At 46.2% G+C, this 18,043-nt stretch overlaps 1 protein-coding gene across 1 annotated transcript in view; it reads left to right on the top strand.

Moving 5' to 3' along the window:
- The window catches only part of SYN2 (synapsin II), a 196,046-nt gene that overhangs the window by 130,385 nt on the left and 47,618 nt on the right, over positions 1–18,043 (top strand). The window contains exons 2-3 of the mRNA XM_051851718.3: positions 15,933–15,990; positions 17,886–17,977. Of these exons, the coding sequence (XP_051707678.1) occupies positions 15,933–15,990; positions 17,886–17,977 (150 nt within the window). The remainder of the gene's footprint in view (positions 1–15,932; positions 15,991–17,885; positions 17,978–18,043) is intronic.

Genomic DNA, 18,043 nt, shown 5'->3' with positions numbered 1-18,043 from the left:
TCTCTCCTCACTGCTCCCCTGGTGTTGTGTGTGTGTGTGTGTGTTGTGTTTAGTGTGCACATGCTGTCAAGGAGATGTGGGATGGAGTTAGTTTGGCCTACTTCTAGTCCTGCTCCCTCTGCTTTTGGAAGCCCTGGCTGTTGTCAGGGGTTTGGACAAGGACTGAAGCTGAGCAGGGGCAGAGTAGGGACCCATGGTCAAGACCCAAGGCCACCCGCTGGACCCATGAAACCAGGAATGGAGGTGTTTCTGTGAGCTAGTCCTGCAGCCCTCTCAACAGGCCACCTGCTGGACCATGGTTTCATGTGCATGACCATCTAGAATTTTATTTTCTGGAGCAAATGAATCTAACAAGCAGAATAAATACACAGAGTATAAAGCAAAGGACAGACCATTAGAGAATCTAAGAAAGGTGCTGTCTAAACCAAGAGGGACTTTTCTCATTGAGAGGCAAACAGAAACTGAGAGGAGGGGCTTGATAATAATCAGGTGGGCGTTAAGGCCTGGCCAGGTATATATGAGGTCCAGACCTATCTCTTCAAATGGGGTGCTGGAAGAGACATCATAAGAGAGATGTTAACCTCCTTAGGGAAGATACCCTGGTGACTTCCACTGCCTAACTGGCCTGGAGGAGGGCTGGCCTGAATAGGAGGTCAGTATTCCATAGGCGGATCTCTAAAAGCAAATCTACAGCCCTGCCTGGATTGTTACTGACCTTAGGCTGCCCCCCACCACGATGGTGATTTCTCTGGAAGCTGGGCAGAGTGAGGGACTTTTTAGCGTGGGGCCAATAGGGTTTGCAGTTCTGACCCCGGAGTCTTTCAACCCCTAGGGCAGTTCTGTTTCCAGTGGCCTGGCTCTTGGCAGAGCTGACAGCTGCTTGCCCAATGCCCTGACTCCTCATATTGAAAACAGGTGCCGTTTGGGGGTGGACTGGCCTTGTTGGGTCTCCTTGATGGCAGATCATCATGTAAGGCATCCATTAATTGGCCTCTACCTATTCTTACATTGCTTTTGCTGCCTCCTCTTTCTGCTGGTCTCTGTTACCATAGAACACAGAGAAACCCTTTAGGAATGTCAGCCAAGGGGGCGCTCAATCTCATCCCTAATCTTTGGTGGCCTGGGCTGGAAATCTGTGGTCATAGGCATGTTATGACAATATTCTTCCTATGAGATAAGATTGTGCTCATGAGAAAAGCTGTGTCCTTCTGTGTAAGACCAAACATTAAGACTACCTTATCCAAACTGTGTTATATAAGGTCTAAAGATCAAACTATACATCCGTTTGGAGAGTCCTACGGAATAGAATCAGTTTTCCATCTTGAAGAGAATGGAGGAGAAATGAGGGGACAAGTCAGGCTTCCCAGATTGCCTGCTGTCAATAGCTTAACAACAAGTGAAAACTTAGTAAAGAATTTTAGCTGTCAAATAACTTACAAAAACATTTACCAAAAGGTCCAATGCCTTCCAAAAGTTTCCTTTATATTTCTTGAATATTTTTATATTTCTTTAATATCTAACACAAGTGTAATTCAATTAAAACAGAATTCTCCCATGTAGCCATACACTATGTATACACGTATAACACATTACAGGAGAGAGAACAACAGAACAGTTTCAGTTATTAGCAGAGATCTTGGCTGCCACTGGAAAAGGAGGGGAAAGCTAGAGGGAGGCTGGGCATGGAGAATATTTTTGGGGCGAAGTTGCTCAGGACTTAACACTGCTCTGGACTTTGGTTGCTTGTGTGCTTTTTTTTTTTTTTTTTTTTTTTTTTTTTTTTTTTTTTTTTTGCTAGCCCTGCCAAATACAATACTAGAGATGGCTGGAACAGAGGTTTCATCTTCATACAAGATGTGGCTCCATTATGTTAGGTTTTAGGATTTTAGTGTTTGTAGAAGAGGTGGTGGCTCGTTAAAAAAGACTTTATTTTAGGGAAGACGGAATGAGACGGGGTAGAGGAAGAGTAGGGCTGAGCTCTCCCCAGCAGGGGTGGGGTGGGGGTGGGGGTGTTGCAGCCAGGCTTCCTTGAGTTAAAACAGCAGAGTCCTTTCTGGAGGCGCAGAGCACCTCATGGACCCGGAAAGGTGGGCGGAAGATGTGAGAACGACTCCCAGGTGAAGTTTACGGTGTTCGGAATGTCCGAGGTCGGGGACTTTCCAGAGCAGTAAGCATTCTGCTAGCCTTTACACTATCCTGCGCCAAGCAGAAGAGAATGGCGGGACAGCGGAGGCGTCAGGAAGAGGAGAGAGGCGATTTTGGCTGCGAGAGGCGGGGGAATGGGGAAGAGCCAGACAGTGGGCAGGGTGAGCATTCCTGAGAGAAGATCAAGAGTGGAAGAAGGGAAAGTCTGGAAGAAGCTTCAAGCCTTTCTCCTGCCCGGGGCCTTGGAATGAGGAAAGCTGACCTCAGAGGAGGACGAAGGCATAGATGTAGGGGAATCACATGTGTCTGCCAGAGAGGACTCACCAGAGAGAGGCTCGGGAAAGTCAGTATCACCCGGAGCGGGGGGTGGGGGTCCGACAGGGAGGTTTTTCTTCCTTGGGGAGAACAGGATAAAGAGAGTTCAGGGGAGAATGGGGGTGGCAACTGCCCCTGCTGCCACTGGCCAGAGGGAAGAGGACTAAGTGGAGGGCTGTGTGTTCCTGGGATGCCGGCTTCTCAAGAGAGGAGCGGGAAGGGAGAGGTGGGGAGGTAGAAGACTTAAGGGGAGGCTCCAGGCCCTCTTCCTCCATGAGAGCTTGGAGTGTGGCAAGTTGACCCTGGAGGAGGAAAGAGGCCTGGAAGAGGGGACCTCTGACCATTTGCCATTTCTCTATGTAAAGTTATTAAAGTCGTAGAGAATTTTGAGATGAAAATGCCAAATTAGAATCATTGTCCAATTTATACTGAGGCCAAATTTTGGTGCAGAGATGGATTAATCATCTCCACTTTTCCTCCCCCTTCAGGCCCAGCTTGCACAAGTCTTCCAAGAGGCAGGCCAGAGGGGAGTTGAAATTTGGAACCCATGGATTAAGCAAAGAGGGTCCTTTCACAGTGTGTCCCCCGGGAAAGAATTACCCCCACCAAGAATCTAAGTTCTGAGTCCTCTAAGAGGTGAGAATGAGAATCCCCATGCTTAGACCAGTATCCCAGTTCTAAGCTGTGAGGGATGAGCATTTACCCTGAGCCAGGCCTGGGAGGGGTGATGAACCAGTCGCAAGCATTACCCTAGCGTTACCAATCCAATGCATTGAGAATTAGGTCCAGTGTGAGATGTAGTGATGAGATCTGGCAAAGTCTCTGGCTGTGAGTTCGTTGGGAAATGAGAAGTACAAGCGGGAGTGAGAACGTGTTCTGGAGAGGGGTCTCGCAGGGCGTCAGGGTCAGAAGGGAAAGAGGAGATTGTAGGAAAGAGAAGATAGGAATGAGCAGAGACAGTAAAACGGAGAAGTTCAGAAAGGAGAACAGAGTTCAGAGGAAGGGTGGGGGATCAGAGCTCTTACCCAGAGACCAGGTCCTTCGCTCCCCTCCTTACATAGGGCACCAAATATAAGGAAAAGCAGGGTGCAGATTGGTGTCTCCTCACACGGGCCACCAAATATAAGGAAAAGAGGTGCAGAGCAGAGAGGAGACAGAATACAAACTTGCAGCCAGGCTGAATTTATTCAAAGAAAATAAATCCACAAAAGTTGACTAACTGTTACCATGTACATAGACTGAAAACGTGGCAGAGGGCCCAGACCCCAGCAGCGGGGACATTTTTGTATCTTAGGTGAGCTGGGGTGGGGGTTGGGAGTAGTAGGCAGAGGTGAGCTGCTCCATAGTGATTCTTCAAGTTTGGCCCACTGACTTCCAAACCTGGGGATGAATGCAAGAGGTAGGGTGGGGAACAATACAGGGATACCGGGTGTGAGACTGAACTGGTCTTTTGAAAGAAGGCAGGGGTAGCAAGAACCTAAAATGGCTGGGGCTTATGCCCTTGTTCCATCAGCATGTGAGTGGAAGATGGAGTACAGGGCTCTTGCATGTGCTTGTGCAGGTTGTCTGTGCACGAGGTCATCTGACCGAGGAGACCAGCGGAGGCTGGAGGGCAGCCAGGCCAGGGGTCCCAGTGGGGAAATGTGTGCTGTATAGGCACCCAGAGGAAGGGGTGCCTTTTTGTGATTGACAGTGGGAGACAGATTAGAAAGAAAAGGATGAAGCTGGATGGTGGGGGACTTTCCTGTGTCTAGACTACTCCAGAAGGGTGGAAGTGCACAGTGGTGATTGTGAGTATGATTGGTGACCTACCTAGAGGTCTACTAGGAGCTCTGTCAGTCCTAGGAGTCCTGTTTATCTGGCAGAAAATCAATCTGTATCTTTTGGAAATTATATTTGCCTGGTCTTTCTGCAAAGCAAACTGATCCACTTTGCTGTGCTATCAAATCAGCCTGGTTTAATTGTATAAGCCAGTCAGGGAAAGAGAACCTGTCCCATGACTCCAAAGCATTCTGTTCTGCAGCTCCCTATAATTACAGACAAATGCATCTAATCTTCCCGTCATGTGTTCTCCTGAGTTGCAGGATTTTTTTTCTTTTCAGTATTTGATAATCTCATTATCTTGTGATTCTGTATCATTTAATTATTCCCCAAAATAGATATCTTCAGAAAATCTGCTTAGATAAAATGAGTTGCTGTTCCCAACTGAAGTCACAGCTGGGATGTTTTCTCAGAAATTTTTTTTGGAGCTTTGAGATGTTGTTTTTCTTAAGGGATCTCATCTGCCATCAGAGGCTGTTGAAGCCTTCCTATAGATTACCTGAAGAATTTCATAAAGTCTGGAGAAAAACAGGGGGTGGGTGCAGAAGTCTTCAAGTGCAGGACTAACGAGACAGAGGGCTGGAATGCAGGTGCTATCAGACTGCACTGGGTGACTGATGGTCACCTCCCAGTGTCTGTATGCATTTCCTGATCATCTCCCTTGTCACACAGTAGAACGGGCATTGGGGATACGAAAATGAGTGCTTGCTCAGACCCAGTCCCCATCTAAAGAAGAATACAGTCTCTCATCCTGATTATCAGAAGGTTCGGAATGTAGTTTCACAAGCTCTGCCACCTACTTACAGTACCTTGAGGACATCCTTCATCGGAGCCTCGTTTTCCTGTGGGACGCTGAGGTGGTGTTCTTGTAAGAGGCACCAAGTGTTGTGAGGTGAGTCTGGGTTACCTGAGATTAGTGACAGTGCATCCATACACAGCCACTCAGTGTTCTTCGGTTCTTGACCTTTACAGACTAAAGGGGATTCATTATTTTAGTTTTCCTAAAATCGGAGCTGCTTCATTTTGTTCTGTTTTTCTTGGAATGTTTGTACTTTGATGGTGTCATTAGTATTTAGTGAGTGGACCTTGATATGCTACAAGTATGAAACTTGTGACTTGGACAAGGTGAAGGCAGAGAGGAAGAAATACAGTGTACTGGATTTCTTGCAAACTTTCTGGTCACTAACATTTTCCCTCCTTTCACTGTCCCAATCTCATATGTTCTCTGTGACAGCTCACAGGACCATCTTAAGGGAACAAGTTTGTTGTTCCAAGATCCTTTACCCGGTTATAGTTGAACACTCCAGTTCATGATCCTCTGATAAGATTATTTCCTCTGAATGTGTTTTCTTACACTTAGTCACATTAAAACTCCTCTGCCACTTTTCTGCCCACGTCCACATCTTCTTTGAGTTTATCCCTAATCAGCCTGGCATTTTAATCCCTGGAAGAGCTGAATGCCATCTGCAAACTTGGCAATTTCCCCGTGCACTCTTTTCTAGATCATTTCTATGCGTGTTGACAAAGACACCATGAAGCTTGTTCCCGAGGTAGGAAGAGGCTTAGTTATATAGCATTTGATTTAACAGCTTCATTGCTGAATTAATAATACCAAGAACCAGCCACAGGATGTTATCTTTTTTTTTTGACAGGCAGAGTGGATAGTGAGAGAGAGAGACAGAGAGAAAGGTCTTCCTTTTGCCGTTGGTTCACCCTCCAATGGCTGCCGCACCGCACTGATCTGAAGGCAGGAGCCAGGTGCTTCTCCTGGTCTCCCATGGGGTACAGGGCCCAAGCACTTGGGCCATCCTCCACTGCCCTCCCTGGGCACAGCAGAGAGCTGGCCTGGAAGAGGGGCAACCGGGACAGAATCTGGCGCCCTGACCGGGACTAGAACCCGGTGTGCCGGCGCTGCTAGGTGGAGGATTAGCCTATTGAGCCGCGGCGCCGTCCAGGATGTTATCTTTATCTCAAAAAAAAAAAAAAAAAAAACAAACTGATTTTTCCTATTCGTTGTTCCTAATTCCTAAACCAGTTTCTCCCTATGCTGAAAGAAAAATGTATGGTGATTGAATTGGATAACAAGTCCAGTGTGAGTTGAGAACTTCTTCACTAATGTAAGGCCCCACCTGACTACTGTAGATCTTATTTATGTCTTTGTTTCAGAACATCTGCAGTGGAAGCCTTATGCCACTTTTTATCATTAGATTGAATCTTTTTTTTAAAGTCACTGTCATTTTGGAGCTAGTTTCTAAGCTCCTAGGCATAGTCAATCAAGTGATTAATTGAGTTGTCAGATGATTGCTGTACAGAAGCTACCGGTTTGCCAAATACCAGTGAAATAGCAGATCTTGGAATCTACTGCCCTGGCCCTGCAGATGATCTTGTGCCCTGGTTCGTTCCCTGCAGTCTCCTCCACATTTCAGAGAGGTGGGCTGTAGACGTTAGGCACATCTGATCCTGTCAACTCTGTGCTTAAAATCATTGAGAAAGTATTTCTAGGGATAGTTAGGGGAAAAACCTTGGATAAAGACTTAGTAAAGATGTTAATTAAAATGATTGTTAGTTTTGTTTGATGAGATATTGGCATGATTATATATAAAAAGTCACTGCCCTAGAGCATGCATATTCATAGATTAGAGATTACATGGGAGTGGAGAGGGAGGACCGCAGCACAGCTATTACTTAATGACTGTAGAGTTTCTGTTGGGAAAATGTGAATATTCTGAAAATAGATGGTGATGGGGACCGGTGATCTGTTGTGGTGAGTTAAGCCACTACCTGCAGTGCCCACAGCCCATGTGAGAACTGGTTTGAGTCCCAGCGGCTCTGCTTTTGATCCAGCTCCCTGCTAATGTGTCTGGGAAAACAGTACTTGGGCTCCTGCCATCCATGTGGGAGACCTGGGTGAAGTTCCTGGCTCCTGGTTTTAGCTTGGCCCAGACCTGGGTGTTATGGCCGTTTCGGGTGATGGAGCAAGGACATAGCCCCAGCATTCTTCTGCCGGCTTGGTACCATGCCCTGTATTCTTCTCATCCCACCTCTGCATTCTTTTCCAACTGACTGGCAGCAGAAAGAATTCTGCAAAAAGCTAGCTCAGCTTCACTCTACTTCATGGCCCTTACCTGGCTTATGCTACATAAACCTAACCCTTAACTAAATTTTTGCTCTCTGTCACATGTTTGCTCTGTGTGCACGATGGCAGGGAATCACCTCTGCAAACTTATTTTCCCTTGAATAAATTCATTTTGGCTGTGAGTTTGTGTCCTGTCTCTCTGTTCTGCCCCTCTTCCTTTACATGGAGAGTGAACTAGGAGATGGAAGACTGATCTCTTTGTCTCTTTCTCTCTCTGATTCTGTCTCTGTAACTCTGCCTTTCAAATAAATAAATCTTTTTTTTAAAAAATAGATGGTGGTAGTGGTTGTACAGAATGTACTTAATACCACTGAATTGTACACGTAAAATGGTTAAGATGGCAAATTTGGTTATGTGTATTTTGCCACAATAAAAAATAAGAAGCCATTGCAATTAGATAATACTTTAAATTGACAGGAGAAATATCATGATGTTTGGGATTTGCTTTAAAATGCTCAGATTGTAGTCCCAATAACAAAACAGTGAGGGTGATAGATGAAAATGATTGGCAAAATGTTGGTAATTATTGAAGATAAGATTTTCCACAATAAAAAAAAATTGAGGGGAACTTACCGTTACCATCTGGCCAGCTACTTGGGCAGACCTTCAAGGCCTTCGCAGTGGTGCCTGCTCGCTGCTCCAGGAGCCGCAGCTCTCATTGCCCGGGGACAGTGCTCCGGGCACTTGCTCTGCCTTTCAATTCTGCTTCCTCCTCCTTATGCTGCAGATTCCTACTCTTCCTCTAAGACAGCCCGGTCTAAGTGGAGTCTTCCTGGACTTCTCCAGGCAAGGAGACCTGCTCTCTATTTTGGTTCATACTTCTGCTACAGCTTTTTCCTGCATTACAATCTTATTTTTGTTTTTGTCTCCCTTCTAAGAGAAAACTTTTTCTGCCTTTAAAGTGGAGGAAACTTGCTTTCAATCTAAGTTATCTGAAACTTCTTTTGTTGCTGTTATTTCAATTGTGTGCTTTAACATTTTTTAAAGGAGAAAAATTGAAAGATGGAATACAAATATTAGTTAACAATTACCCGTTTGGACATTTTCTTTCTTCCTTCCTTCCTTTCCTTTCCTTTCCTTCCTTCCTTCCTTCCTTCCTTCCCTCCCTTCCTTCCTTCCTTCCTTCCTTCCTTCCTTCCTTCCTTCCCTTCCTTCCCTTCCTTCCTTCCTTCCTTCCTTCCTTCCTTCCTTCCCTCCCTTCCTTCCTTCCTTCCTTCCTTCCTTCCTTCCTTCCTTCTTTCCTTCCTTCCTTCCTTCCTTCCTTCCTTCCTTCCTTCCTTCCTTCTTTCCTTCCTTCCTTCCTTCCTTCTTTCCTTCCTTCCTTCCTTCCTTCCCTTCCTTCCCTTCCTTCCTTCCTTCCTTCCTTCCCTTCCTTCCTTCCTTTCCTTCCTTCCTTCCTTCCTTCCTTCCTTCCTTCCTTCCTTCCTTCCTTCCTTCCTTTCTTGATTTTATTTATTTATTTATTTGAGAGGCAACGTTTCAGAGAGAAGAAGAGACAGAGAGAGAGGTTTTCCATCCGCTGGTTCACTCCCCAAGTGGCCACAATGGCCAGATCCAGGAGCTTGTACCCGATCTCCCACATGGGTGCCGGGGCCCAAGCATTTGGGCCATCTTCTACTGTCTTCCCACGCCATAAGCAGAGAGCTGGATCAGAAGAGAAATAGCCAGGACACAAACCGGCACCAAAATGGGATGCCACGGTGCCGGCTCAATTTCCTTTTCTAAACTGGGCTTTCTCTGCTTGGTGACTGCTAACAGGGCCAGCACCTGCCATTGGGTGGTCAGCACATTTTTGCTGAATTTACTGACAAACCACGGCCTTTCTTTCTACAGGTTGCAAAAAGCAGCAGTCTAGCTTTGCATATGTGTGGACCCATGTTTTGTAGAAGAGACAGTTAATCTTAGGGCCTGTTTTTTCAGAGCAGTAGATAAATACCTGCAGAAGGCCCCAGAGCGGTGGAGTCTGTGGACTGGGCAGTGGGTGTTGAGCTGTGACTGAGGCGGAGCTGCAATGCACGTCTTGCCAGTGGGTGGCAGCAATCACTCACAAACTTGCCAAGACTGGCAAGCTTTTACTCTTCAGTTCGTAGAGTGAGAAACAGGAATCCCCTGTGATTTCTCGTTTATTTTCAGTCTTCTTGAATCCTTGAGATGCTTGATCAAAAGAACAAGGCCTGAGTTAGAGACAGTGAGAGCCAGAAATCAAGTACCTTGTTAGAAATGTCTGGGCCCTCATAGGTACTGGACTAATTCCAGAGCTACAAGAAAGTCTCCCTAAATGCTTTCTGGAGCCTGCAGATGCATTGAGTCTGTCATCTGCTGTGTTAAGGTTTGATCCTTGCACAGCGTTCAGTGATCTAGGGAGGATTTACACTCTAGGCTGTTTCCAGGCCCTTCTGCTCCAGTGATGGAGATTGGGAACAGATTTTCATGCGGGGAAGGATAGAAAGGAAGGAATGTGACACCGTGGGGCTGGCATGAGGAAGAGATGAGAAGATGGCTGGGCCTGCAGGAAGAGACTCCGTCCAAGCGTGGCTGCTTTGGGTCCAGCTCAAACCACCATTCCTAACCTCTCCAGTCAGTAAGCAAGCAGGCCTCAATTGCAAACTTACTCAGTATGCTGTGAAGCACTGGGTGTTCTATAGATGTGAATATTATGTATGGTCAGAGCATATAATCAAACAACATAGCATAATCAATATTTAAAAATCCAAAATGTTCTGGAAGATCCAGGGATGATCCTTGGTCTGAAGCATTTTTATGCAGTCTGCTGGTCTGACAGTGCAGGTGGAAGAGAAGTGTCGGATTATCAGACAGCTGACTTGGAGAGCTGTTAGGAGATGATGATGACGCTGTGTGTCAGGTATCATGAGCACACAGCCAGTGCGGTGAGAGTCCCGAAGAGGAAGAAGCCTTGCTGGCTACAGTCACAGGACCACAGCATGAATGCTTGTGGCATTTTCCTAATATACTTCATATGTTCATAGCATTTCATAATTTCCAAATTTGAACGGCAGAGTTAGAGAGATGGAGAGACAGAGGCAGCGAGGGAGTGAGCAAGAGAGAGGTCTTCTGCTTTTTGATTTACTCTCCAGTTGGCCACAAAGGCCAAGGCTAGGCCAGGCTGAAGCCAGGAGCCTGGAACTCCCTCTGGGTCTCCCACTTGTGTAACCAGGAGCCCAAACACCCTGTCCCTCTTTTGTTGCTCTCCCAGGCACGTTAGCAGGGAGCTGAATTGGAAGCAAAGCAGCTGGACTCCAGCTGGCACTCCAGTGTGGAGTGTTGGCATCGCAGGCGGCAGCTTAATGGTGCGCCACAGCACCAGCCTCTCCAAAAACACTTGATGTCATTAACTCTTCACAACACCTATGAACCAGGTATCGATTATTTTTATTTATTTATTTATTTTTTGACAGGCAGAGTGGATAGTGAGAGAGAGAGAGACAGAGAGAAAGGTCTTCCTTTTGCTGTTGGTTCACCCTCCAATGGCCACCACGGCTGGCGCACTGAGGCCGGTGCACCGCGCTGATCCGAAGGCAGGAGCCAGGTGCTTCTCCTGGTCTCCCATGGGGTGCAGGGCCCAAGCACTTGGGCCATCCTCCACTGCCTTCCCGGGCCACAGCAGAGAGCTGTCCTGGAAGAGGGGCAACCGGGACAGAATCCGGCGCCCCGACCGGGACTAGAACCCGGTGTGCTGGCGCCGCAGGTGGAGGATTAGCCTATTGAGCCGCGGCGCTGGCCCCAAGGTATTGATTATTAAATGAGGGAAAATATGATGGCACTTCAAAAAGTTCATGGAAGATGGAGTTAAAAGATAAGTTACTTTGGTGCATAAAGTTTTGACATCCATATGTAGTTTTTTTTTTCTAATATGCATGACTATGAACTTTTTGAAAACTTGTATGCATGGATTTGAATTTTTGTACCAAAATGAAGTTAACTTTTTCCCATTTTCCATGAACTTTTAGGGTGCCCTTATACGTAAAAGACTCTGAATAGTGCTTAGTGCATAGCAAATATTCTTATTATTATATTGAAATTTAAATTATCATTAGCTCTGTTTTATTTATCTAGAAACTAAGGCTCAAACAGACAATTTACTTGCCTGTAGTCACCACTCAGCTGAGAAATGGTAGAATTAGGCCTGAACTCAGCTTTCCTGGCTCCTACCTCTCTGACTCTTGATTTCATTATCCCAAGCGTGAAAGAAGGGTTAGGCCAGATTTTCAGATGATGTTAGCAACAAGCTCTGAAATCCTACTTCTCAGTCTCCGAGCTCTAGTTGGTAGGTAGGTGGGAGTTTATTTAGATATTTACTTCCTTGAGTAACAAGAGTTAAATCTGGAAGCCTCTCCCCATTTTAGTCATAAGGGGAGATGGTTCATTACCTGGTCTGTGAAGGAAGCTGCAAGCCATTAAATTCACATAGATCCTCAGCTGCTAGCCTTGTTAAGACAAAGTTACAATAGGGGGAAATGGACAATGCAGGCACCATAGATATTTTTAGTCTGTTTAGGATTAAGTGCAAGGGGATGAATTTGGGTTTATTTGGCAAGACTACCAATTGGAAAGTCCATACCAAGCACCTCCTCAGTTCCATTTTACCTAAGGGAGAGCTAAGGTAGATGAAGTAACTTTCCAAACTTTCAAACAGCGGTGAGAGTGGTATGATTTTTATGTGTGTGTGTGTGTGTGTGTGGAGGACAACTTGGCAATATCAGTAAAAACTGTAGCCATCTAGTACTCGAGCCAGCAATTCTGCAATAATTTATCCTGTGAATATATTTTTAAATGTAAGCCATGTGGCATTGTTTATAAGAGCAAAAACAAACAAGAAAGTTGAAATAAAAATGCTCACTAATAAATAAAATTATATACAATTTGAATGGGATTTCATACGACTATTAAAAAGAAAGAGGTTTGTCAGTGTGTGCTGAAAGTATATCACTAGTATATATTTTTAAATGGGAACCATCAAGGTTAACAGGGGAGTTTGTGTAGCATGAGGCTGTGTGTATGTCTGAACCATGCATGCAGCCATATTTTTCCTCCATTGGAAGGGTCTGCTTGTAGCTGCTAGTGGGGAGAGTGTCTGGTAAAAGGAATGGGACAAGAGAGAATTCTTCTTCATTTTACCCTTTAATTTACTTTTGAAGGGAGATAATTTGATTGATTGATATAACCTTGTGAGTAATTTTAAGCAGAATTTTAAACAAATGTAAGTCACTTGCCTCAGGGCAGTCAAGATAGGATGAAGCCAGGATTCACACCCCGGACTGGGACTGCAGAGGCCTCCTCCAGATTCCAGCACACTGCCTCCTGCCAGAGCTCCCTTTCTATCAGGACGTGCCTGTGTCATCCGCTAGCAAGTTACAAAGTTTTTCATGAAAATACCTGGAATCAAAATGGCCGAGAGCTGACAGCTGCAAGAATGTGCTCATCCTCCAGAGGAGGGCTCTGGGCCCCATCTGCTGCCATCTTGGCTCCTTTTCTGTAAGACTGTGGCTCAGCCAAGATAGGTCAGTGACCTGGGGCCAGGAAACACAAACTAAGATCTCCAGCAGGACAAATTACCTTAAGGAAAAGGCATTAGGATGGCTGGAGAGGTGGGGGTGGAAGGAAGGCATGAAAACAGTTTGATTAGCCAACTTGGGCAGTGGGCAGGGGCAGGAAGTGGCGAATAAACCCTGCAGGATCTATAAACACTTCAGTATCAGCCTTCAAAACCTGCAAAATAAATGAGCGAAACAGAAAACTCAGCAACTTGGAAACACCTACATGTAAGCTGAGTTCTGGGCCTAACTACCAGAAATTATCTGTGAGGTTCAGCTTCTCCATCAGTCATCAGGTGGATAGCACCATCTCTCCTAGTGCCTTCACAGAGTTGTGGGGGCACAAATAAGGCAAGGAAATGTGCTTTGAATACACAAGGCTGCATGCAGAATGAGAGGTTAGTTGTTGTTGTTGTCTCTGAAGCTTACCTCACAGCAGAGCTATTCTGAGACAGGAAGAGACACCGATAACAAGGTAGATACATCTCGCCAATAAAAGAATGGGACCTCATGGGTCATTTACTCCAGTTCCTCATTTTTACAGTCATGAACAAAATCCTAGAGGGCCCAAGAACCGAAGACTATGACAGTGCCATGCATACACGCAGCAGTAGCCAAAGGGATGGCATATGCTGTGGGGTCCCCTGGCCCAGGGGCTTCTGAGCTGTGAGTGTTGATCAGGGTCCTGGGAGCAAGCTGGTGTGAAGCTTAGTGAGGAACTGGGGCAGAGGTCGGGGGATGGACTTCAGCAGTCAGCTCCTAGGTGGCTGAGTGCCTCAGAGGAGCAATTTGCGCATGGCCGGGGACTTGGATGGGACAGATGACAGCTTCCTAGAACGGCCTGTTCCAGAACCCACAGAGGAAAGGAAATAGCCTGACCTCATCCTGGGTAGTTGACAGGAACCAGAGTAGGAAGTATCTGCAGTGAGGCTGGTGTTCACCACGTCATTAAGTCTCTTTTAAGTGGAAGAAGGAAAATGGGAAAAAAATCCAGCGCAGCACAAATGGAAAGTCAGTCTTCATAGTGTTGTGGAAGAAGATGAAAGAATGCTTCAGCACAGAGGGACGGTGCTGTGTAGTGTGAATGAAATCGGACTCAGAGTCCCACAGCCTTGGGTATGAATACTGGCTCTGTCACTGACTTGCCAGATAGCCTCAACTATGCCATTTTCCTCCTCTGAATCTTTTTATATTTATTTATAATATTTTTAAAAATATTTATTTATTTGAAAGTCAGAGTTACACAGAGAGAGAGGAGAGGCTGAGAGGTCCTCCATCCCATGGCTCACTCCCCAATTGGCCGCAACAGCCGGAGCTGCGCCAATCCGAAGCCAGGAGCCAAAAGCTTCTTTCGGGTCTCCACATGGGTCAGGGGCCCAAGGACTTGGGCCATCTTCCACTGCTTTCCCAGGCCATACAGAGAGCTGGATTGGAAGTGGAGCAGCCGGGACTAAAACTGGCGCCCATATGGGATGCTGGCGCTGCAGGCCAGGGCGTTAACCCGCTGCACCACAGCGCCGGCCCCCTTCCTCTGAATCTTGACTTCTTTTTCTCTCAAATGAAGACCTTTCTCCCTATCCTATTAAATGAGATGATCTAGAAAGCAAGTAGCATATAATTCCTAGAACATGATACCCAGTGAATTCTGGTTTATTCTTTTATTCTGAAGAAAGTTTCCCAGAAATATGGGAAATATGGCAGCTGGAAATGTCAAGCACTGGAAAAGCAAACCAAACCTAACCAAGTGCAGTGTGGAAAGGCCCTTTGTGCAAATGTTGAGCCCGTGAAGTGGGAAGATGAGACAGTCAGACAATCATGGGGAATTGGTAGTTAGAAGCAAGGTAGGAATCAATATAACTACAAGCATAAATGCAGTCCTCTTACAAGCTGTGATGCCATTAATACATGAATGTGGAGTTCCTCTCTGTGACAGTCACTGTGCACTGAATCACTCAGCTTGATTCATTTTTCTTGACTGCTCAGAAATACAGGGTAAGTTGTATGTGCAGTTGTAGAAATGTCCTGTCTCCTCCATCGCCTCGTTTGGGTATAGTTAATTCCCTCTCATTCATTAGTTTCTCTTCAATCCTTGTCAGGTTTTTCGGTTATATTTTAAAATTATTAATTGCCTAAGATCCTTTTGGTGTGAGTATAAAGAGATAAAGTATTAAGAATTATTTCTTTGGGGCCAGTGCTGTGGCGCAGTGGGTTAACACCCTTGCCTGAAGCACCGGCGTCCCATATGGGTGCCAGTTCAAGTCTCACTTCCTATCCAGCTCTCTGCTGTAGCCTGGGAAAGCAGTAGAGGATGGCCCAAGTCCTTGGGCCCCTGCACCCATGTGGGAGACTCGGACGAAGCTTCTGGCTCCTGGCTTCGGATTGGCGCAGCTCCGGCTGTTGCAGCCAATTGGGGAGTGAACCATGGGATGGAAGACCTCCCTCCCTCCCTCCCTCCCTCCCTCTCTCTCTCTCTCTCTCTCTCTCTCTCTGCCTCTCCTCTCTCTGTGTAACTCTGCCTTTCTAATAAATAAATAAATCTTTAAAAAAAAAGAATCCTTTCTTTAAAACTGAAAATCCAAAGGTGGAAACCAACTAGAAAATCAGAGTGAACCACAGGAACAGGGAAAATGAGGAAACGATTGGGGTGTATGAGACTGACCTAGTCTTCACCAAGCACACCGGAGAAATTACCACTGCCAGACTTTTTTTTTTTTTCAGTCAAAAGACGAAGAATATTATTATAAAATTGCAAAGCCTGAGGGGGTGGGTGTTTTGGGTACTTTTCCAGGTGGGTAAATTGAACCTAAAAGAATGTGATCCTCTGGAGGTCTTCTGGTGATCCAATAGCAAAGTGAAGGTCAGAACCCCAGTCTCTTAACTCTCATCCCAGGGCCCTTTCTGCTGTAGTTCTCTTCTTTGTTACTGCAGATGTCTAATTTATTTGGGTTTTTTCCTTTCTCCAGGGCGAAGTGCTTTCGGGGCAAAAAAGTCCTTGGCGATTATGAAATCAAAGTGGAACAGGTAATCAGCCTCAGCCCAGCCTGCGTCATCAGCATGCCCCCTGGCATCCCAGAGTGACCCATCTACTTCTGTTAAGCAGAGTACACTGTCTGTCACTGGATTCTGGCTCTCTGTCTCCTCTCTCACCCTTCCTGTGGATTTTTCTCTTTGTGCGGCCTGGCTCTGAAGGCTGCATCTTTTCCTTTCCCTGACTTGTTTTTGTGTGTCAGTAGAGAGGCTAGAAGTAAGGATTTTTTTTTTTTTTTTTGACAGGCAGAGTGGACAGTGTGAGAGAGACAGAGAGAAAGGTCTTCCTTTGCCATTGGTTCACCCTCCAATGGCCGCTACGGCCAGCACACTGCGCTGATCCGATGGCAGGAGCCAGGTACTTATCCTGGTCTCCCATGGGGTGCAGGGCCCAAGCACTTGGCCATCCTCCACTGCACTCCCTGGCCACAGCAGAGAGCTGTCCTGGAAGAAGGGCAACCGGGACAGAATCTGGCGCCCCGACCGGGACTAGAACCCGGTGTGCTGACGCCGCAAGGTGGAGGATTAGCCTAGTGAGCCGCGGAGCCGGCCAGAAGTAAGGATCTTAATACCTTCTCACAGTACAGGACTCCCAGACTGAACACGACCGTAGAGGAATGTCTCCCTAGCACGCTGGCGGCACCTGTGTATTGTTGGTAGTAAGGTATCCTGGATAGGCACATGTTTGCTGTTGTGGTGTGCCTCCTCTGGTGATGCCCACTCTGGGCCTGAGGCTACCCTTCAGAAGGGACTTAGAGGAGAATACCTTCTGGAGTGGATGTTTAGCACAGCAGTTAAGACCCTGCTTGGGCTGCCACCATCTCATACTGAGGTGCCTGGGTTGGAGTCCTTGTCCTGCTTCTGATTCTGGTTTCCTGCTAATGTGCACCCAAGGAGGCAAAAGGTGATGGCTCAAGTGTTTGGGTCCCTCCCACCCAAGTGGAAGATTTAGATTGAGTGCTATGCTCCTGATTTTGGCATAGCACTGTCCTGGCTGTTGCAGGCATTTGGAGAGTGAACCAGTAGATGGAAGATCAGTTGATTGATCAACTGATCGATTGATCTGTCTATCCATCTGTATCTACCTACCTATCCCTGCCTTTCAAATAAATGAAAATTAATGAGAATTTTAAAAATGAAGAGAAAAAAATACCTCCTTGTCTTAATACACCAAAGACCTGAAAGGCCTATTACTTTTCTTTATTCCTTAATTCATGATAGATGATTAAGTTCATTTATGGAGAGGGGATGTGCACTTTAAAGATGCATATATTTTCTCTGTAATAATAGAAGTTACTCAGCATTCATTACACGGTGTGTTATAATTTACAGAGTAGTTTCCTGCCATTACCTTCAGTTCTTAAAATAAGATAGGCAAGGTCAGGCAGGCAAGGTTGATTAAAATTATTTCCACATTATACACTGGGGAAACAGAAACTCACAGAAGACAAATACCTTGCTTAATGTGTTATGCAGAGAGTTGGGGGCATAGCAGAACAAACCCTCGTGTTTATGTTGAAACTGGTAAGGGAGATGTTTGTCCCGGGTTACACCTTCACTCTGTAGGCAGCGAAGGGCTCATCACAGAGGATGACCAGCTGGGAGTCAGAGAGCCCGAGTTTTGCTCCTGTCTCTGTCAATGATAGATTTTGTTTGTCCAGAAAGTTACTTAACTGCTCTCAAGCTCCATGTCTTTCCATAGTAAATGGAAATTATTTTCTCTGTCCCATCTACTTTGTAGGGGTGCTAAAAGAATTAAGTGAAATCAGATAGGAAAGAGCTTTGAAAATTCTAAGGGAAAGTTTGGTTGTGGGGCTGCTGCTGCTGTGTGGAGAACTCAGCAACGTCAGGACTGACTGTGGACTTCCTCCTGTACTGTTATGTTCCAGGCAGAATTTTCAGAGCTCAACCTGGTGGCCCACGCAGATGGAAGCTATGCCGTGGACATGCAGGTGCTCCGCAACGGCACAAAGGTTGTCCGGTAAGGGCCCTCCTGTGCGCAGGGCAGCGGCAGCGTCGCTGTCCTCAGCGTTACCACCTTTGGTGT

This window comes from Oryctolagus cuniculus, chromosome 10, assembly GCF_051225735.1.
Source record: "Oryctolagus cuniculus isolate XC-2025 breed Fujian yellow rabbit chromosome 10, ASM5122573v1, whole genome shotgun sequence".
Lineage (NCBI taxonomy): Eukaryota > Metazoa > Chordata > Mammalia > Lagomorpha > Leporidae > Oryctolagus > Oryctolagus cuniculus.
The sequence above is the reverse complement of the archived record's forward strand: the minus strand, read 5'-3'. Positions and strand labels throughout refer to the sequence as shown.